At 39.3% G+C, this 21,839-nt stretch overlaps 2 protein-coding genes across 4 annotated transcripts; one reads left to right on the forward strand and one right to left on the reverse strand.

The window, feature by feature from the left end:
* Positions 1-8,403: 8,403 nt before the first annotated feature.
* LOC104449984 (protein IQ-DOMAIN 1) lies at positions 8,404-11,461 on the reverse strand. The gene is made up of 5 exons (XM_010064342.3): positions 11,172-11,461; positions 10,524-10,778; positions 9,846-10,073; positions 9,607-9,720; positions 8,404-9,328 (listed from the first exon to the last, which is right to left on the reverse strand). The coding sequence occupies exons 1-5, from the start codon at positions 11,244-11,246 to the stop codon at positions 8,648-8,650; spliced, it is 1,353 nt and encodes a 450-aa protein (XP_010062644.2). The 5' UTR covers positions 11,247-11,461; the 3' UTR covers positions 8,404-8,647.
* Positions 11,462-15,806: 4,345 nt separating this feature from the next.
* LOC104449986 (transcription factor GTE1) lies at positions 15,807-21,178 on the forward strand. 3 transcript variants are annotated; one of them, XM_010064346.3, is made up of 9 exons: positions 15,807-15,935; positions 16,289-16,402; positions 16,559-16,762; positions 17,552-17,629; positions 18,883-19,101; positions 19,267-19,371; positions 19,548-19,606; positions 20,172-20,322; positions 20,435-21,178. In XM_010064346.3, exons 2-9 carry the CDS (start codon positions 16,298-16,300, stop codon positions 20,642-20,644), a joined length of 1,131 nt encoding a protein of 376 aa, XP_010062648.2. In that variant the 5' UTR covers positions 15,807-15,935; positions 16,289-16,297; the 3' UTR covers positions 20,645-21,178. The 3 variants fall into 3 exon arrangements, with proteins under 3 accessions (XP_010062648.2, XP_010062647.2, XP_018732040.2); XM_010064345.3 differs by having other exon boundaries at positions 15,892-16,191; XM_018876495.2 differs by lacking the exons at positions 15,807-15,935; positions 16,289-16,402 and having other exon boundaries at positions 16,620-17,377.
* The last annotated feature ends 661 nt before the right edge of the window (positions 21,179-21,839 follow it).

The following is a 21,839-nucleotide window of genomic DNA, read 5'->3' on the forward strand; positions in this document are numbered from 1 at the left end:
AAGAAAGATGACTTCATCAGCTGGATCTCTGTAGCCCTAGAACCAACAGGTTAAAAAATCATGACACTTCAAGAAAGCAACGGACAAAAAAGAAAAAGAAAAAAAACGGAGTGAGACAAACTATTAAATGAATGGAACATATCATAGATAATATGCATCATATGTGAGTCTGAGATACTCTCAGAGAGAGAGAGAGAGAGAGAGAGTTGTTATTATGAATTTAATATCGGGTTGCAGTACAATACGGCCGATGGTGGCCCAAGATTTGGAGACTTTGTTGGAGGGAGTGGAAAAAAATGAAAAGGTTAACTTACATGAGAAGACATTGAATGCTACTTGCGGGTCACGTAGGATGGCTCCACTACATGTGTCGAGCATCATACAATTCAGTCCAAATAGACGCACAAAAAAGCCGAGAGACTTTTTGTGTAGGTTAAATCTAATAGGTTAAGTCGTCAATATTACATCTATACAACGATAGCTATTTCATAAATTGTCCGATAAATCCAAAGATAAATTCATCTTCAAATTCGACAAAACGATTTAAGACCACGCAAAATCTTCCTTTCATTTTTATTTACTTAACCATCAAAATATGGTTGGGATCGACCTTTGAGAATGGTCCGTCATAGCTAGAGCTAGGAATGTGGTGCAAACAATCGTCTTTGGTAGATTGCATGCATGTGATCAGCTCTAAATTTGCCTCTTTTCCCTATAGGATGATATTTAGAAATTACTTGTAAAAATAGGAAATACTTCAAATAGACTATTTCAAATTTAAACAGATCGAAAAGTTTATTTATACACTAGGCTTAAAAATCAATGGATCTAACGTAATATAGTGATTAACATATGATTAATGTTTTTGTTAACATGAATAGTTTGATTTTGATTCAAAGACAGCAATGTCTAAAAGTATCATTTTCCACGAGTCCCGATGATTATGCTTATATATATATTAATACCAACTGTCAATTAATCAAGCAGGTACAATTTATAAAGATCTGCTTTCTTAGACCTTCTAAGCTTCCGTTATACTTGAAGCTCTTAACTTTTAATGACACAACCCCTCATGAAATTCATGATTTCCGTTTGAGCAAAGTTAAGAAAATCCCTATCCATGTTATAGTTGGTTTTGCAAGGAAAGAGAGTCTAATTACTCATTTTTTGAGATTTTATGATTTCAATATCATGTCATGGTTCACCAAACGATGCTTAAAAAAGGACCTAATTGCACTTCTTTAATTAGCTAAACTGACTTAGCTAAACAACAAAAAACACATTATCGTTGCATGAAATTTCATTATCAATCTGTGAAAATTTTGCCGCATCTATCCTACAACAAACAGAAAAAGCCTATACTAGAAAACAAAATATGGAAAATTCTATTTTAAAAGTCAGATGATTCCCCTTTATATCATTTAAGGCTAATCGTTGCCTTTTAAATTACACTAGTGTCATGTCCATGTGATGCATGGCTTTTCATATATAGTTTTGTTGTTATTAAGCTAATACAATCAATCTTTTGTGTTGTCCATGACTTTTTGCATATGATTATGTGATAATTAAGCTAGGGCGATAAAGTTAATAGTTCTTTCATTCTTGTACTTCCACACATCCATTTTTCTCTTAGAATTATGCTTCTTCCCCCTTTTTTTTTTTTGAGGTTTGCATTTTTTTTGCCTTTGTATTACGCATTGGTTTTGTAGGATGAGAAGTCATTCGGGAGAAATTGCATCATAGTCAATACGAGGAGTGGAGTTAATTAGTAATTAACTTGTGCAATGAAAAATAAATGTAATTTCTTTGAAAAATCATAATGTAACACTATACTATAGAACATCTCGAAAGTCCTGTTCTTGGTAAAGTTTCTTCAAACAAATTGATTATTCTTTATGTCCTTTCACCCACTTTCAACAGGAAGACTTGCAATCCAATACACGCCCATGTCAAATCCACATCAACATGACATCGGGTGCTTAAAAATCCTCTTTTGATGGGATACGATTATAATGATGATGAAGGTTGCCTCATGCACTTTAAAGTTCAGCCTTTGATGGCGAAGGTTGCCTCATGCACTTTAAAGTTCAGCCTTGATTAATCACAATCAAAATCGCAAAGGAGGTGAAACGTGCGGTCCATGCAATTGCCAAATCAAGACCTCCTGCTTGAGCACGAAAATGGAAGGACAATAGAAGTGAGGAAACCAAGGTCCGAGATGTTCATAATGAAAAGTATGGTAGTTCATTGCATTCATAAATGTCCCCAAGCCATGAGAAAGAAGGAAGAAAAAGAAAAGATCCATTCCATTAGTGTGTTTCTGTTTGTGGATGCTCTTTATTGCGTGTTCTCCCAAAATCTAGAGTTGATGTTGATGAGGACCTGTTGGAGATGACAGCGGTGACGGTGATATGATTAGGGTTTGACTGTGCCCAGAGGGAACAAAAAAATTAATGCGAATTTCAAGATCACTTTCCTGATTTTGCAAATCATGGCGGAAGTTTCTGGGTATTTTGTGCATAGGTAATAAAAAATCCAAACTTGCAAAGGCAAGAGAAGGTGCATGATGTCAGGATCGGATGCAGGGTTTTCAAAGTCATGATGAGTGTAATCACTTTCAGGGGTTGCGCCATTTTCATGCATTGAATGCCGCTCCACTTTTTCTCTTGGAAATACCCCCAGTTTCTTGAAGCCCTTTCCGGAAGTGGAGTAACTTGTTAGCAAATTCCCCTTGGCTAATCCGAAGTTGGTTCGAGTGGAGAAACCATTGAAAAGCCATGTGGATCATGAGGCGACGACTTCTTGCGACTTTCTTGGTCTTTTATGAAAGACAGGCCTTTAATCGGATTGATTATCAAGAACGTCACATGATCTCTACAGGACGAGAAAAAAAACAACTTGGGACTGAGTTGGTTATGATTTTTCCAATTTAAGGGTGGTTGAATTCTATCGATTACAAATTAAAATTTCCAAGGCATTTGTTAAGTAATCAAACGTGAAAATACTATGATTGTCTTGTAATATGTCTAATAAGTGCTTTAGAAATTGTAAATTATCTTATTATACACGCTTAATAAGTATATCATAACCTTCAACCAGAAATTTTTCCTTTGGGGTCTGAATAAATTGTGGGTTAGTTGGGAATAATCATGACTTCATCCATATTAAATACAAGACCCTCCCTCCTGCTTGAAATCCCTTGGCCTTTTCCAAGAGTTGGGAAGCTAAGCTTTATTGGGTAAGATTGTGTAATTAGGAAATGCTACCTTCATTATCATGGACGCAATTTATTCGATCGCAGAGTGATATCTGCATTTCAATGTCAGTTTTTCATAATTTTCTCTATTTTAGTCATTTGAAAGGGAGAACAAGCTGTATAAAAAAATTTGCTAATATTTATTACTTTCCCTTAAAAACTTTGAAATATCATTTGAAAAGCCACCATATATGTGCAACTCCACATGTCAATATTTTGAATATTTTGAAAGATTTCAAATGTTTCGGGATTAAATAAGAATCTGAGAGTGAAATTTGTATAATTTACATGAAGCCAAAGGGTTGAAAAATAAAAAGCTTAATCCCTCTTTACTTCTCTTTGTTTTTGTGTGGATTACTAATTCTTTAATGAACCGGCAATATGGACATAATTAATCCAGTATGTGAGAACCACTCACGATCCCACCATTATTGAAAAAGCAAAACTAAAGCTCGAACATACCAAATGACCCCAAAAGCTTAGATTTATATAGCATTTCTCTGATACTGCAAAACCAGATGAAGATCTTCTACCCCTTCTCGATGTTCTTTTCAGTGTCTCGACGGATTTTAACCGTTGGTAAACACTTCATTTTCATGTATCAAGTTTGAGATCTATGCAGAGATCAAAGGGATCATCCAAGGAGATAGAAGATCCACGTCCCACAGAACCTTTCTGGATCCATTTCACCGCAGCGTCAAGTTTTGTCTTAGGAAATAATTACCGTAAAAACAACGAACAGAAGCTCTTGTGTCAACGTTAATGATGGTTGGATGATTAGTTACCCTATCTACGACCCACACATGAAAATTACGGGGCATCTGACGCTGTTCTGAAAACGTTTATTACCCGATGCAAGACATTGAGAGAGGGAGAGGGAGAGAGAGAGATTGAAGAATCTTCAATCAACCTTTTTCAAACATCTTATCGAAACGCAAGTGCTTAAAGCAGGAGAAACATCTAAATTTTCACATTCGTTTTGAAGATTCTTCCTCGTTGTACCCAATAAGTTGCTTTCTGTCTTTTCTCTACAGGGCCGTTGTTTTCCATTATTGGTGCTGCGATCTTACGGTATTTTCAGCCAGTTTAGCAGTTTAAATTAAGTCTACCTCATCGCCTTTGTCGGAGACAGGCCATTCGCACACAAATTAAGGAAACTTGGATATGATGTACGTTGTCGCTATAGTTAACTCGTTCCTCATATTGTATCCTATGTTGATCAATGGTGCTTGTGGATGATTCTTTCGATACTAATAATGGGAGATCTACTTATTGGTTGTTTAATGGGATGATACGACATATTGAATCGATGGCATTCCAAAATCACATCAAACCTACATAAGTCTTATCATTTACCGACTATTTTATATATGATTATTATATAATTTATGATGGATCCAGTGCGTCTGATCATATTCTTAATATATTAATTGCCTAAAAAAATATTTTTTTAAGGTGATAAGTACAATCTCCCCTTTAAATGATTTGGCCTCTTTTTCCAATTTGCAATGATGCATGCCAGCCTAAAAACTTTATTCTCCTGTCCCTTGATTTCCAAAAAGTCTTGCAAATTTGATTGTAAAGCAAACTCCTAAGGAAAGAGTCATGCAAAACGTGGTTAGGGTGGCCATGCACGGAGAAGCAAGAGACAAACTATTTCACAGTTCCCTTTTTCGACAAAGTACAGAATCTCTTTTCTCATCTTCTTCTCAAAACAAGCACAGGCTCCATATATATTTAGTAGGATATGTTGCTAATAGAATATACAACTTGCTTTTGCAGGTCTTTTCAAGAAAGAGATTTTGTTGGAGAATAATCGTTTTCTTTTTATTATTGCTTTTTTTCTCTCGTGCCTGCACGCTCTACCGAAACAAGAGTAAGGAAGAGGCAAGTGGGTTTGTGATGGAAGATAAAGGGACCAAACAAGATTCTAGGTTAAATGTTGCCCATGCAACAATTAATACAAGCAGACCCCTTTTGCTTTATTTGTGGAGCCATTAGAGGACAATAGCTGTAGGAGTTCCTTTTTTTTCCCCACTCATGTCATTAGGGAATCAAAAGGCAAGTACATGAAAGAATGAGATTGGAAATTCTTTGTCCTCTCTTGAGTAAAGATTGGTTTTGGTATAACTCCTTTTCAATGCAAGTGCTAATTTTTCCCCCATATATATATTCTGTATAACATGGCTATTCAAACATTTCGAATCTCACTGATACTTTTGGAAATATACAAACTATTCCATCGTCGTGCATGGGAAATGATCCATCCATAGGAGGTAACGGAAGAATTATCTAAAAAGTCTTAAACACATTATAATTATGTTAATTCAATCTTGAACCTTCTGTTATTATGACAATTTAGTTTATTTGGCCAATTTTGACTAGCTGGTGCTAATGTGGATGTCAGTCGACATCCATTGCTCTATTGATTTGATGTGATAATTTTTTAATAATATTTTATTTTTTTGAATTCTTTTATTAATTTTTTCTTTTCCTTTTCTTTCCCCTTTTCCTTCCCCCACACTGGCCAACGAGGCTTCAACAAGGCTTGCCGACCATTGGGCGAGGGCCGCAAAGCCCTTGCCAGATACAAGCATAGCTGCATAAGGATTGTTACTGCATGCAATTCATTTATCTCCTATCTGCACTGTTTCAGCATCTCACGCTAGCAAAATCCAAGACTGATAATGGTTAAATTAAAGCACATCTTTCGGAGAGAGAGAGAGAGAGCTCTAGCCCTGATTCATGGCATTTTCTCAGGGGAATAATGAAAATGATGGACAACTCAACTGTGAAAAGGACATCCTTTACAAGAATCATTTTTGCACCTTTGACAAGATACAGACAATCCATTAAATCGAAAGGCATCACAGAGGATGAGAACGGTCGATTGAAAATTTGATTCTTCTTTTTTCCCTTTCGTCTGGTCACCAATTATGCCAGAGAGACATGCTACTGCAAGTCACTCCGGGATTTGTAAAGAAGATGAAAAGAAACGCAAGATGAGAATATCTTTTGGCCTTCAAAAGGCAATGCAACAAATCAAGAATGCCCCCACACAGATCAAATTGGCATACAAAGAATAAATGCGCCAAGTTAATATATACCCCACTGTCCCTACACTCTTGTTTCCTTCTCTTCATGGCAACATCCCCATGAAAGAAAGTCCATTGATTTTACTCAATTTTGAAGAAACCGTCTCATCTCATACACACCGTCTTTTGCTCTCTACTAAACTTCAGAATCCCATGCATTCAAGATCATCATGGAAGCTTTCAGCTTTTTGGAGTTGTCCGGATCGTTTTGCTTATTTGGTCTCTCAGCGACCCACGTGGGGCCAATCAGTGATCCTCGCTGGAAACAACGCTTGCATGCAAGTTCGAGAAGTCAAACTCTAACAGATTCCCGAAGCTGCCCACGAATCCTCTAGAAATGTGAAATTGACTTGCGAACTGTTGCATCGTCTGGTCTTTTTACACTGCAACTGCTTGTTTGATCATTTGATTTCTCTTTTCTCTTTCTTCTTATTTGTTTTATGGTTTCCTTTTCATGTCATTGCTTTACGATACAATGATTAAACAGCTCGCAATGACATCAGGTTAGGATGATAACAACCCGGGTGGTCCTAGCATCTTGCTTGAATGACGGGACCATAACAGATGGCTCATCGAACTAGTCACGATAATCAACTACCATAATTTGTGCATGTCTAATTCATCCCTACGGCTTTATCATCTCAGTAATCAGTTTTACCACTGTGATTTATCAGATTAATTAATATTATGGATCAAGGCCAGTAGATTCCAGTGTTAAAATCCTACTACCCACAGTAATGTGCACGAGTATGCTAGTACTACCAGGGGTCTGCAATCCGTAAAAGGATATGTTAGATTCCTATTTTCCTGCCCTAATGCTTCCAATATCAATTCTGGTTATTCAAGAACTGAAGTTTGAAAGAGAAACTCCAAAACCACGTCAATGCGTGCTATTCTTTTCCTAAATTTGAGTGACTAAGGGCGCGAATGATAATTATTCTGATCAGAAATTGATTTATGGAAGAGAAATAGATTTTTCTATTTCTATTTCTAGATGAGTTTCTAAGCAAAAATAATCATTTGATAATGATATAAAATTTCTACTCCAAAAATAGAAATTCGTTTGATAACGACAAAAAATTTCTTCTTTTTGGATGGTGGCGGATCGGCGGACGGCGGTGGACTGGTGATTGGTGATGGTGGCCGGCGATCAGTGGTAGCGTCCAGTGTCCAGTGACTGGCGATCGACGGTAGCGTCCGGCGGCGACAATCGATAGCGGTGGTGGCGGCCAGCAACCGGCGGGTGGCGACCAGTGGCGACGGTGAATGGTGGTTGGCGGAGATGGATGGAGGACACGATAAGAAGAATTTTTATTTCTCATTTCTATTCCGAGATATAAATAATTATAAAATTTTTATTTCGATTTATATTCGAACCTATTTAGAACAAAAATCTATTTCATAAATAGAAAAATAGAATAATTTTATCAAACGGATTTTTATTCTAAAAACAAGTTTAGAATAGAAAAATTGTTTCTGGAATGGAAATTACTGGTTGTCATGCACCCCCTAAAAAGCCTTCCACAAATCATTAGCCAATGAATTTTGATAGTTAAAAAAATGATTATTCTTTCTCTATTGAAGATCCTGCAATATCACCTTACCTTAGAAAAGGAGTCCTTTCTTCTGAAATGCTTTTAAGCTAAAAGTGGCTCAATCAACCTCCTTGACGATAGTTTTAAAATTAACACGAAAAAGGTAAGGATAATCTTGTTTATCTGTTTCTTCTTTTTGCAGGCTTTAGTGAATTACTAATTAGTCTATTCAAGAGATGACTGATTGGATCGGAATGATCATAATGGCAAACAGTATACAGATCCACAATCTCCAACGCCATTCATTTCGATGAGCAATACGAGGAAGAATATTTGCCAACTTTGTTCAATTTGCCATGCCTCTATCAATTATAGATCGAGAAGAATTCTCTACACAATAACGACAAGATTCAAAGTTGAAAACACGAATATGGTTCAGTGACCATCATCGGTGCAAATCAACTGTGAATCCTATTCATCGCGTACACGCATGAAGCTAGAAATCAGGATCGTTTAATCAAGGCATAAAAAATTCAGCAATCATAAGTTATAAGTAAGTATCTCAATCCAGTTCAAGGAAAAGTAATTCGACTTCTATGAACACAATCGCTATAATTTCTATCATGATACACTCCTGTAACTGTCCCTAATTTGTTTTGACAATGTTTGTATCTTCAGCATCAACAAGTCCTTTGATGCCATTGTATATAGCTTCACAGTCTGAGTTTACAACAAGCCGTTGAACCCATCTGATGGACTCTTCAATGAAGCTGATTGCTTACCTTATCTTGTCTCTCGAATTGTATAGGGGGATAAAGATCCCTAGAAAAATTCATTGACTGAATGGAACCAGAGATACTTCTTGTATCCCCACTGCAAAGTGCCATCGATTTGTTACAATACTGTAGCTCTTCCATTAATTGTCTCTGCATATCATGATAAGAATATCTGCAAGCTTGTTTAGCCTTAGCTGATTCAGTGAGATTCATGTAGCCTGGTTTATAAACTTTGGTCTCCTCTCCTCTTTCCACCATCAGCACCTTAGACACTGGAGTCAGGGAGGCAGATGTTGAAGCTGACGTTGTGCTATCGCCATAAAGGGATTCTGAAATTGGATCTGAAGATGAGCCAGTAATTTGACCGCTGGTAGGAGGTTTAGCACAGACTTTGGTAGTCATATTGTTACGTCTCACTCTAACCAAATCATGTTCAGAAGAACATGAATGGTTACTGACATGATGGTCTTGACTTTTTCGAGAAAAAGCAGTTGTTTCTGACTGTCTACTATGGGTCTCTTCCATCAACCTGTTCTCCCACGGCTTAGCGGCCATCCAACGATCTAGCCAGCTCCATCCAGAGCTACTCTTATCCAATCTATTATGTCCGAGAGACTCTGCAGGCTTGTATTTCCTTGAATTTGGGCTGGCACTTGATCTTAATTGCTGATACAAAGTATGCATCAAAAGATCAACCATATTGCACACAAATTTGAGTAATAATTAATATTCACCAACATGAAAAATCCTTCAACAATGCAAAATTATGAAATTATGCAAGCATTCTTTCGAGCTTCCAGAAAATGAATGTAATCGCAATGGAAAAAGGAGACGGTTGGCAAAGACTTCGCAAATCCTTGCAAAGAGTTAAGCCTATGCTTTCAGAAAATGAATGTGTAACTGAAAAAGGACACAGTTGCCAGAGATTTTTGCAAATCCATTACTTGTTGAGATAGAGAGTATGCCATTGCTCTCTCTCGCTTAATGATTCCTTCTTGTCTCATTTGTAGCTTTGTCCTAACGTCTTGCAGAGTACCAGGGCTAGCACACCAACGTTGCTGAAAATCACCGTAGCATTGAGATTTGATTATAATTCCCATACCAAAGCAACAGTAAAAGAAAGAGGATCAGGTGAAAAGAGTCCCATTTTTTCATGATAAGCAAAAGTGGCCTTCAGCTATACCTCTGCCTGCTTAGAGGGATCTGCTTGAACGGAATGGTCACCAAATAAATTCTGGACATCTTGCCCTTCTAAAGATGTTCTTACAGACTGTGCCCTCGCACGAGCTTGAGCTCGAACAAGGGCCTGCATGCACCTAAGTGTTATGGCAGCTTGCTTACGGACCTGGCGGCCCCGAAAAATGGCTTGAATACGGACAACTGCTCTCAATGCCCTCAAAGCACGCCTCGCCTGTTGACACAACCATGAGTTGACTCCGATACTAAGCATGCACAATGCTGCTAAGAACTGCTTACTCAAACTGAGATGATTTCAAATGCATTAAAAATGACAATTTCAATGGAACTTAGCCAATAAACGAGGTTTCTGACCTACACAAAAGATCATGAGTGCCTAAAATATTAGCTTGCAGAAGATAAACCCATAAGCAAATCAGAGGATTCTTCATGACCCTAAAAACGAGTGAAGTTCTACAATTTCCGTAAGCACCAAGTAACATGCTAAGGAAAATCAACTTTTAATCTAGCATTATGCAGATTCAAGACCTTGGATCACTCAGGATTAAACAGCAATCCATAGCAAAGCAAGAACAGAACTCATAAAAACAACATTTCTTAATTTAGCTTGAATCTATGACTTAAAAAAGCGGAACCGGAACCGGAACCGGGAGAACAAACGTACCAAGAAAGCCCTAAATGCAGTCTGGATCCGGATTGCAGCCCATTCTTGCTTGATGACCACAAAATTCTTGGGCGGGGCGCGAAGCAGAGTAGCCATCGCGGCGGCCAGTGCGGCATCATCAAGGGCGTACGAGGAATCGGAGAGCTCCGAAGCCGCCCTGTGGCCCCCCTTCAACCCCTTCACCATCAACCCGACCCCCTCGGAGGAGCTCCTCCATAGCCTCCATTTCTTCTTTCCCTTCTCCACAACCTTCTCCTGCGCGACATTTGCACACATCCAATTCAAAAATCCACGAAAGGACGATAACATAGACCCCTCTAAGATTCGACTAAATGCGACCCGACCGAGCGATCCAAATCCTCAAAATGCAGACTTGATTCAGGTGCCCAGTTCTACGTAGCTTCAAAAACGCTGGACACTAACTGGGCACCCCTAAAATCCGTCACCACCGCCAGAAAATCTAAACGGCTAAAGAACCTCAGGAGACAATAGATGTTTTCTGTAGTTTGGAACGAAGGTTCAGCCCGGAAGTAGAAGGAAACGGCCTAAGACGCGATTCGCTGCGGCGAAGAAGATTAGACTTCTTTCTTTTTCGGTGGACAGAGCGGCACGCGAACATGACCCGAGCGCCACCATGACGTGCTTTACCTGATCGCCGCTGCTGGGTTGGGACTTCCTCTGAGGGAGAAGCGACTTGAGCCATTTGCCTCCCGACGCGCCCATCGAAGACGAACGAGAGAGAGAGACGACGACGACGACGACGACGACGAAGGAGAAGGAGAAGAAGAGGTGGAATGAGGCTGTAAGTAAGTACGTACGTGAGCTATAGAAAGGGAGATGAAGCGTGAAGTTGGCTGCTGGTTCAGAGAGGGAGAAAGAGAGACGTTTGAATTTCGAATTTCGAATTTCGAGAGGAAAAGGAAGGGGACGACGACACCACGCACGCACGCCGTAACGGCCATGGAGGCACCCCATAATTGACTTCCCTTTCCCTTTTCTTTAATGCAGCCATCCATGGTGTTCTTCTTCCTTTTTCTTTTCTTTTTTTCATCTTTCGTCTCTTTTTTTTTTTCAATTGTTCCGTCTAATCTCTCTTTTTCTTTTTCTTTTTCTTTGTTTGGGGGCCTTGCTTAGAGTCCTTTACTACTTCCTCCTCCAACATTTTTTGAATTGGGTTTGTTGTCTTCTGTTTGATTTGTACAATTAAATTTCGATCGTGGACCTTAAGATTTTGCCCGTTTCGTCTCCTTGCTTTAATAAGGGTCGATAATCCTACCAATCAAAAATTGCTAAAATTGCGGGATGTGTGCATTGATTTAAGTGAGGGTTGATGACCCTTGGACGATGGTGACGAGCCGTGTCTGATAGTGATCAAGGCTAGGTAATGGGCTCCATCACGATGTACAAGTCGATCTGTCGTGACTAAGATTGCTGCTCCTCTAACACATTGTAGACTAATAAGGATAATTGGAGCTAACAAGCATTCTCGAAGGTCTCACTATCTTTGTCTGGCTGTGATCTTCGCTATCTTTCTTTTTAATGAAAGTAAAAATTTAAATTATTTAGTTTAATTCATGATATTGTTGTTATGGCGAAAACAAATCAGCATTGTAAGAATACTTGTGAAAATAAAACAAAATAAAACAAGTGATCGAGATGTAAATGTCCATAAACAATATTAATTTGCCAATTACCGAGAAAAAAGTGGATGATTTAGTGCACGGTCTAGAGAGAGAGTATCTTTAGTTCTCTGATGCTTCAACGCACTTTCAATCTCCTCCATATCTGAACTTACCATACACAGCAACTCTGCTACCTTGGACGGATTGTCAATAGGGGTAACCCTACAGCTTGGGCTTTCACCATGGGCCTTTATTGTGGGTTACCGGTAGATCTGCTTTAAACTGGAGGCCCATCTCACTCCATTTTCTGGATTCTGACGCACATCATTTTTCACTCCTCGACGCTGGAAAATGGTGTGCCCAAGAACCAGTTCCTCTCAAAACATAAAAAGCAAGGGATATTGACAAAAATAGTTACTGAATTTTGATTCAATATACAATGTAGTCCCTAAATTTTAAATTTATTCAATAAATCCTTTGAACTTCATCCCTATGTGCAAGACAGTAGTTTAATTTTCGATTTATTCAATATAATTCACTGATTTTTAGTGCATATTCAATTTAATTCTTAAACTATATGGAAAAAATTCAATGTTGGATGTTCACATTGTTGTCACGTAATGTGGATACTCACATGGACATCCACATTGGAAAACATCCTGAGCATTCATAGTGGTTAAATTCAATCCACGTCATACTTCAGCACGGTCTTAACTTTAGTTAAATCTTTCCAGGCATGTCTACCAGGCTACCACGACTGAAGTTAGTGGGATGCGGGACCGGGAGATTTGATGAAAAAATTTGTAAGGTGGCATTACCTAGGCGGTTGCTTTCCACGAACCTACCTGTGAGAAACGAAAAAATGTTGACCCCACATTAGCATCGGTAAAAATTAAAATCACCGTCTTTCATTTTACTAACTAACTCCATTTGATAAAGCTCTGCAGTTTCTGACCCTTCTCGGAGATCTGATTCTCTTTTCTTTAGCAGGAGGGGTGGAGGGAATAAATGGTGTCTGCAACTTTTGATTTCTTTCTTCCTTTTATGGGAGTAAGGCCACAGCCATCAGATGAAAAGAGGAAGTCCCATTTCACCATTTGTAATATGTCTCCAGCACAATACACAGCTAATAAGAATTGTCTTACTTCGACCCAAAAAAGAAAGAAAAAGAATTGTCTTCTTCCAGAGATTTTATTAGTTATTCATGAGGTACCTCCTGCCAGGGACCTTCTCAGAGATACCCCAGAGAAAAAGATTCTTCCATAGAGCAGTATCTTTAAGGCTGGTCACAGAGAGAGAGTAGTTGACTTGCATTCCGTCGAAAGGAAAAATATTTGGTTTTCTCTAGGGAGGGGGAGAGAGATGATTGCACCAGCTTTTGAGTTGTCAAATGGATAAGGAGAAACTGATGACTCCACCAGGCTTTTCTTCTTCTTAGCTATGTAAGCTAGAAACGACTTTGCTTGTAGAAGGAAAGAAGATATCTCCACTCCAACCCACCAATGCCAGAGGAGCAGCAGATTCAGAGAGATAAAAAAACCCTCTGAAAGAAAAGAATATATTTGACACGAGAACTTTTGATTGCTTTTCGGGAACTGGGCTCTTTTGGCAACTTCCATTAAAGAGAGATATATATACGTCTGTCGATCGTCGTCATCCGTCGCCTTCCGCATCCGCTTCCAAGCCGATCCCTTTCGCTAATCATCATCTTCATCATCATTAGCTGAAGCAAGGGAAAGAAAGGATCAGAAATATTCCCATCATTTGAGATCGAGGCTGAGCGAGCGAGAGCGGAGTGGAGAGTAGGGATGATGATGAAGAGAAGTTGCCTGACTCTCGTGGTGGTTCTGCAGTTGCTGAGTGGGGTCTCCGCAAGGAGCTCGATTTTTGCACATAATGGTGATGATCCTCACGGTGCTGCTCTTCCTCAAACTGGTTAGCTAACTTTGCCTGCTCCTCACTCTTTCCTTCGTGACGGAAACCCAGTTCACGTGTCATGATTTATCTTTTTAGGAGATCCCACAACGTATCTTCATCATCCTCAATTGAATTAAACGAGCATTATTGACCCATATCACCATATGTTTCAATAATGGCCAAGCAGAGACCAATCCGGAGGCGCTCCCTTCTTCGAAGCACCCAAGGACATCACCAGAGAGAGCACAAGAGATCAGGAAGTAGCGAACAAGGAGAAGAAAGGAATCAAATGGGAGGGAGCAAGATCGGGTCGAGGCCACCGAGGTGCGAGCACAAGTGCTATGGCTGCACGCCCTGCGAACCCACCCAAGTGCCGGCCACCCACAACGGGCACGCCCATGTCAGGGTCCAATACACCAACTACGAGCCCGAGGGCTGGAAGTGCAAGTGCGGCCCTTCCCTGTATTCCCCTTGACCCCACCTCCATAGACGCAGAAAACCGCAAGATTTCTCAGTTCTCTTTTCTTCAAATTCGGTGGAATTGCTTGGCGTTTCGATATGCCTAGGCTTGTGGGGCTGACCTGAGGATGATCATCGGTTCTGTCATGTGAACCCACTTTTGTATAGAAGAGCTGAAGGTTCGCAAGCGATCTTATGTTGGTAGTTGTCACCTAGTTTCAAGCTTTCATTTGAATGTCGCTTACGACTCTGAGGCAGATATAACTATTATAAATTTTGAAAAAAAATTATTCTGTGTCTCTTTATTTCTTGGTTATTTAACTCATCATAGACACAGCACAATTCAACTCTCGAAGACGATTTATTTTTTAATTTTTTCCCCTTAATTTACTGACACCTGAAAGCGTTGTTTCACGAAAAGAATAGACAAGGGGAAAAAAAGAAGAAGAGTACCCCTATGAATTTTTATTTTTAAAGAGAAAGGCTTGGAGCCTTGTGCTGATTACTATGGCGTCAGCACTATTAAAGTGAGTTGAGCTTTTATCCCTTGTGCTGATCACTATGCAAATGACGACACATTCCTCACAGTGTTCGAGCAATTGCGTACGTGACTTTAGCTTCGATTGCGTTCCCTGAAAAGGACCGGCTTTCAAGATAGAAATTGCAGTCTCGGATCCAGCCACGAGTGAACTCAATTCGATTGATTACCAACATGAAGTTGCATTAATGTCCAGTCGGCCTCCTCTCTATATTTGCCGAGCTTTGATGCCAAACCATGAACTGCGCATTGAAGGATTTAGCTTCAGTCGAAGCCGTCATGCTATGTCTGCAACATGTCATAGAGAAGAATGCGCCGGTTTAGTAAAATTCGTGTCGAAAGAAAATATTGAGAAAAGAAGAACAATAATAACCAGAATCTTTGAAGAGGAGGCATGGGGCTCTGATTGAGATCAGAAAGTTCCAAGCAGGACGGACCTGAGCGATAGAAGGAAGAGCATGACCGGTAGCTCCGACGCCACTTTTCCGGCGACCAAAAGAGGGAAATAGGCCTTGGGCCATTGAAGTCTACTGCAATTATTGCGTCTAACCCATGGCCTTGGTCATCATATATGTGAATATTGATATATTTGGGCTGTGTTATTTGAAACGGTCGGATCAAATCGGGTCATGACCCATGATAAATTTGTTTATTGAATCATAAAACGGTGAGATTAAATTTGTTTTCTGAATCAAATATATATATTTTTTTAGAAATAAGTTTTTGTCGGAGGATTATTCAAGATAACATAGACGTGCGGAGAATTACGATGAATATTCTAATTATCTGAAAATATCTCACCAAAAATATCTCGAACTCATCCGTGTCGGGTTTTCTTACCGTTTTGACTCTCAACAGCAAGCTCGTCTTCTTCCGGTAATCTCTCCCTCACGTTCTCTCTGCTTTTCTTGTATAATCTCTTGCCTTCCATTGATGGAATCAAGTCCACACGTTGGGTTCGCCGGGGGAGCAATTGTTTGTCGTTTGATCGCGTGGAAAGATTCGAGGGAACAGAAACTTCGACGAAAAGGAGAGGCGGGGTGTACTTGTTAGGCACGTTTTAGGAGCTGCGAGCTTGAATTGAGGCCCCTTTCGGCGGAGTTCTTGCTCGATTGCGCTTTCTTTCTCTGCCGTATGGAGTTTTTATCTAACCCACATGACTTCTCTGTTCAGCTGTTCACAGTAAACACTCAAATTCAGGCCTTTTTTCTCTTCTTTTTTTGTGCCAGATAGGAGCAATGGAGTTGGATGGTTCGATTCCGTATGTGGGGACGGGAAATTCAACGTTGGAGATTGAAGCATATAAGCAAGAAGTGGATCAAATTCTCGAAAGGGTTAATGAGGTAAGGTTGTGTTGTTCGTTATCAACTAGCGTCAGCCTCTGAAAATTGCACCCCAATTTTGCTTCTCATGATTCTTGTCATGTTTATATATGTATGCTTAGTTTTGTTGTATCTGGAAAACTGGGATTTCGTTGTGATTTTTTCACTCCCTTACAGCTGGAGAAAAGGGTTAACGGGGTCGAGCAATTCTATCAAGATCAAAGTAAAAAGCAATTAAGTACCACCAGAGGAAGCACGCTCAGCAAGGACGAAAGGCAGGTGAATGGTCTCAAGAAGCTGCAACAGGGAGGTTGTAGCAGGGGAGACACTGCAGTGAAGAGAACGCGACTTATCAGTCAGTTTGGCGTAATACTCCGCCAGGCAAGAGGTTTCTTGCTTGCATGAGCGGACAGCAATTGTGCTAGAATCATGCATCCATCCTATCATTGCTCTAGTAAATCTTGAGCACGTTTGGTTCTAGTCGATATTAGAACATTTATTTGGATGGTACTTTGACCTCGCTTGTCCTATTTTATGTCCCATGCTGACAATTGACACTCCTCTTTTTCATTCCAAATTCACGAATACAGACCACATGCTCGTTTCTTTGCGCTTCTCTTATTATCTTTTTGCACCCTGATGTTCGAAATTTAGAAAGGGATCCTTCTGGATCAAAATCGATTTGGCCAAACTTAATCTCATCCCTTATCATCTTTCCAGATTCATGTGCTGCTCACTGAGAACCAGTTGAGGATGCTTCCTTACATGATATTTAGTTTGCTGAGATATAATTCATCATGCTATTCACTTTGCCGTGGCAGAATTTGATCTTGTAGTTGTCCATCATTTTATTGTCACGGTATTCAAAGCTGCAATACCAGAGGAAGTATTATGTTTCTTAAATATGTCTCTGCCTTTTTTTGTTCAATTACTGGGAGCATAGTCTTGGTCCAGAAGAGGCATAGTCATTCTCCCAATTGGGCAACAAGTATTAAGTTCAGTGGTTTTGCTCTATACTCCCAATCAGTATTTTGCAGTACTTTTTGCCTCTTATTTATGGTGAAAAAGGTTTTGCTGGGAGCACCAAGGAATTTTGCCTTTTAAGGAAGAGAAATTTGGCATCCTTCAATGATATTGATAGGAGATATGTATTTTACATTTTGCTCTCAGATCACTCAGCACAAAAACGCGTGGCCCTTCCTGCAACCTGTAGATGTCGAAGCTCTTGGTTTACATGACTATCACAAGGTATGGCTTATGTACTTCCGATCTCTTCATCTATCTGATTCACATGCTCAGATATTATTTTGATAGGTGTTCAGAGTGTTTAATGTTGCTGTCAATGTTTGTTGAGCGTTGCTAATGTTCTCTACACCTATAGCTTCTTGCATCTAAGAATGATGCAACTTTTGTGAAGATCAAACTTTTGTTGTCAATGTCAAGTACTCCTATATTCAAGCAAGTGGATTTCCAAACTAGCTAAAAGTGATGTACTGAGATGTAATCACAATTTTTGTCTAGCATGTTTTTCCATGGATAAAAAAATTGATGTATTCACAATGCTTACCTCAGAAGAATGTGCGCAGTTGTGAAGTAAGTTCTCTGGTAACATTTGCCACATAATGTTATTGGGATCTGAGAGATGATCTACCCGGCCATCCTCATATGTAGGTCAACAATTGCAGGATCAGTTTTCCTGTTCATATATGTCATTGGTTTGTTGGAGATTGATACCCTGGCCCAAAATGCACCAAAGTTGTTGTAGATTGTTTATAAGAGATTATTGGGTAGCTCTATGTATAAGACACTTGGCTATTTGAGACAGTGTTTTTTGAAAATTGCCTCTACACAGATGTGGATTATGCAATTTGTGCTTGGTAAGAAGTAAATCATGTTAATGTAGAGGAACCTGTAGGGCTTTCTCATCTTATGTATATAGTTGCATTTGGAGAAGGAAAAAAAAAAACTCTCTCTTCCATTGAAAGAATAGCTTTTTTGTTGAACCATCTTCGATGACATCTGCATCACGTATTTTAGCAACTTGTTGATGATCATTTTCTATGATATTTGGCGTATTTTTGTATACCTTTTCCCTGGCATAGTGTTTGTCCTTTAGTGGAAGTTTTGGCTCATACTGTCCTTTGGTAAGACTGCAAGCATATTTTTGGTCCAGCTATATAGGAATAGTTGACATCTCTTTATTCATTTTCATTTTTTTTCCTTTTGGGTGGGTGTTGGTGAAAAGTGATTGGCCAATAACAGTGTTAGAGGGGAAAACATGAAGAATGGAAAGTGAGGAACATTGCCTCTTGGGCCACACTACTCATTTCGTTCAATGTGGGAAAGATGAGAGTAATATTTAAAAAAAATCATAGAAGTGCTCAATTTTGTCGATAGAATCTATTTATGACAGTGCACTGCCTGGTTTAAATATGGCTACATCTTTTGTGAATGTCTTCTACCACTTTTTTTTTATCTATTGGGTTCGTGATATATTCTAGGTAATTGAGAAGCCAATGGACTTCGGTACGATTAAGAAGCAAATGGAGGCCACTGATGGTACTGCTTATAAGAATGTCCGAGAGATATGTGCTGACGTGAGGCTGGTCTTTGAAAATGCAATGAAGTACAATGATAAAAAGAATGAGATTCATGTCATGGCCAAGACTTTGCTCGAAAAATTTGAGGGGCTCCCACAACTTCGTAAAGTTATGGAGGAGGTTAGTTGGTCTCTAAGGATCCAATCATGATTGGTTGTTTGGGTTTTCATTACCGGTTTGGCAGTCTGCTGAATGTGCTCAAGTGTTAATAGGTTTCTTCTACTTTGAGGTACTAATCTTTTGACAATTAGTTTGGCTTTTCATTTCGTAACCACGTTTGTGTAGGAAAAAAGACTAGAACAGGAAGAGGCAGAGGCAGGGGCACAGTTAGATATGGAACTTGCTAAGGAAGCTGCTTATGCCAGGATGGCCAGAGAAATAAGTAATGAGGTACTTTCATATGAACAGGACTGCTAAAGATTTTTTGTTGTAATGGAGAAATACTCCATCAAGGACGGTCAAGCCTTTTCATTCAGAGTATAGTCAGCTAATAAATGGGAAAGACACCATCTTCTTTGGCATATTCATCTTCTAATTGCTGACTATAATTTGTGGAACTCTTTCAGCTTTATGAGGCTGATAAGCATTTGGAAGAACTCAGGGCAATTGCGCTGTCAAAGTGCAGGTCAGTAGTGTGTTGTTTTCAAGTGAAGTCATGGTAGGAATTGAGAATAAGAAATTGTCTGCAATGGCTCTCTTTATCCAGGCTCTGGTCATGCGAATTTCTCACTTTCATGTAATCACTAATCAAGCCGGCTCTGTCATTTTATTCTATTTTATTTTTGGTCAGTAGGAGTGTTTATAATATGTCCTGTTACTTTTTGTATATCTCTGTGGATAGTGCACATGCAATGTAGGTAATGTATGTAAACTTGTTAGGGTCTCAAGATTGTGCTTGTTAGGCTTTAAGCTTGTCGTTGCATAATGGCAACATCTTTTCAACTCATGGTCCAGTCAGTTTCATGTTGCTAGATTGTCGTTTGTCCTTTTTGGTTTCCTGCAGGACCTGCAAATGAGAGATCCTGGCTGCTTGTTGCGAGGCAGTTACTATAAAATGCATTTGAATAGTGTATCTCCCTTGGCAGTGTCTGAGTTTTCGACTGAATTTGATTTGCTGTTGTGCATGCATTTACTCGATATCCTAGAGCATAAACGTCTAACAAAAGGTACGCTTGACAATTCCATCACAGGAAAATCTCAACAGAAGAGAAAAAAAAGATAGCAGCAGCCCTTGATAAATTGCCAGTGGAGGATGTTGACAAGGCTTTGGAGATTGTTGCCCAGAATGATCCAAACTTCCAATCAAAGGGTGATCTAGTGGACTTAGATTTAGATGCTCAGGTTAGAATCTCTGTGTCTCTCTCTCATATGTGCGCACACACTCTTGAAGTTTTGTGTTGCTGGAGTGGAGAGCGATAAATTGATTGTGTCATTCACTGTTGATCTGATGCAGAGTCAATGCACTTTATGGAAGTTGAAATTTTTCGTTAAGGGTGCCCTGGAAGATCAAGGAAAGGGTTCGGCAGTTGTTGATGTCGATGACAACCACCACGATCGCAGTAATAACAACAATGGCAACGACAATAACACCAAGAAGAGGAAGGAGATATGCAATGCTAGTGCTAGAACTGCCAAGAGGAGGAGTTTGAAGGCCTCGTCCTAAAGATGTCAAACCATAAAAAGATTTCTAATAAGCACTTTGTTACGTCAACGTTCTACGAGCTGCTTCGGGAGCACCTGCTAATTTTTCCTCCAAGTGGACCCCATCATGGAACATCTCCCTCCTTACAGAAGTGAAAAAGGGGAACACAGCTTGCGCTTCCATCTGGGGCCTCTGTTGTTAGTACTAGTAGATCTGCCCTTAGCTGGAGGCCCACCCATCTCACTCCATTTTCTGAATTCTGATTCACAGCATTTTTCACACTTCGATGCTGGAAATTGGTGTGTCAGAAAGAACCAACTGCTCTCAAAACCCAAAAGGAATAATATTCTTTCCCAGATAAAGAAAAAGGAAATATATTGTCATTCTATGTTTGCTAAGAAATTTAGCCACATGCATTTGTCTGCTGGGATTTTCCCAATTATTCCTCAATTCTCTTTTTTTCTGTGTAGGGGAAAAAATGGCCCAAGCTATGTAAATCTTTCTGGTTAATTCGTTGATAACTCTCTGACAGATATGCTCCGTTGATATTCCTGACCTGCTAAAATCTTTCCTTGATAATGTAAAGTTGAGACTCTCCATCTCAAACAACATTATTTTGTTCAACATGCCATCCATTCGTTCTTTTTTTTTTTGGAGGGGGTGGATAAAAGAGAAGGGCGCGGCTAACCCAAATTGTGAAAAGCATCAAATTTTTCGTGTTTAGACTTTCTTTCGTGCTTTTTCAAATTAAATTCCCGTACTTTTGATTTGCCAAAATAAACCATTCTATTTTCATAAATTTTATAATCAAGTCCTCCGACATAAAATCCAATCAAATCTAGTTGACATTGTTATGGGATGATATTGTAATGTAATAGATTAAATCTTTCCACTTCAAGTCGGTTGAATCTAGTTGCATTTGGCATTAAGGGGATCTGATTAAAAACTGTAAAAGGGAAAGGTTCAAATAGAAATAAAGTGGTAATTTTTTATCTAGTAAAAGATAAAGGATTTGCATTCCACCCACCAACCTGCGAGAAATAAAATTGACCCCATATTAGTACCGAAGAAAATAAAAATCGCCATCTTTTTATTCTATTAACTAACTCCATTTAAAAAGCTCTGCAATTTCTGACCACTCCCGGGGATCTGATTCCCTTTTCTTTAGCAGCAGGGTCGAGGGAATAAATGGTGTCTGCAACTTTTGATTTCTTTC

The sequence above is a fragment of the Eucalyptus grandis genome, chromosome 6 (assembly GCF_016545825.1).
Source record: "Eucalyptus grandis isolate ANBG69807.140 chromosome 6, ASM1654582v1, whole genome shotgun sequence".
In the NCBI taxonomy this organism is placed as follows: domain Eukaryota; kingdom Viridiplantae; phylum Streptophyta; class Magnoliopsida; order Myrtales; family Myrtaceae; genus Eucalyptus; species Eucalyptus grandis.

What these genes read in the sequence shown, in the direction of transcription:
- LOC104449984 (XM_010064342.3), bottom strand. Translation starts at nt 11,246, where the DNA reads ATGGGCGCGTCGGGAGGCAAATGGCTCAAGTCGCTTCTCCCTCAGAGG. An exon ending in AACCCAGCAGCGGCGATCAG is followed by an intron (nt 10,779 to 11,171) that starts GTAAAGCACGTC and finishes AATGTCGCGCAG; the next exon opens with GAGAAGGTTGTGGAGAAGGG. An exon ending in CTGCATTTAGGGCTTTCTTG is followed by an intron (nt 10,074 to 10,523) that starts GTACGTTTGTTC and finishes TTGTGTCAACAG; the next exon opens with GCGAGGCGTGCTTTGAGGGC.
- LOC104449986 (XM_010064346.3), top strand. Translation starts at nt 16,298, where the DNA reads ATGGAGTTGGATGGTTCGATTCCGTATGTGGGGACGGGAAATTCAACG. An exon ending in TTCTCGAAAGGGTTAATGAG is followed by an intron (nt 16,403 to 16,558) that starts GTAAGGTTGTGT and finishes ACTCCCTTACAG; the next exon opens with CTGGAGAAAAGGGTTAACGG. An exon ending in TTGGCGTAATACTCCGCCAG is followed by an intron (nt 16,763 to 17,551) that starts GCAAGAGGTTTC and finishes TTTTGCTCTCAG; the next exon opens with ATCACTCAGCACAAAAACGC.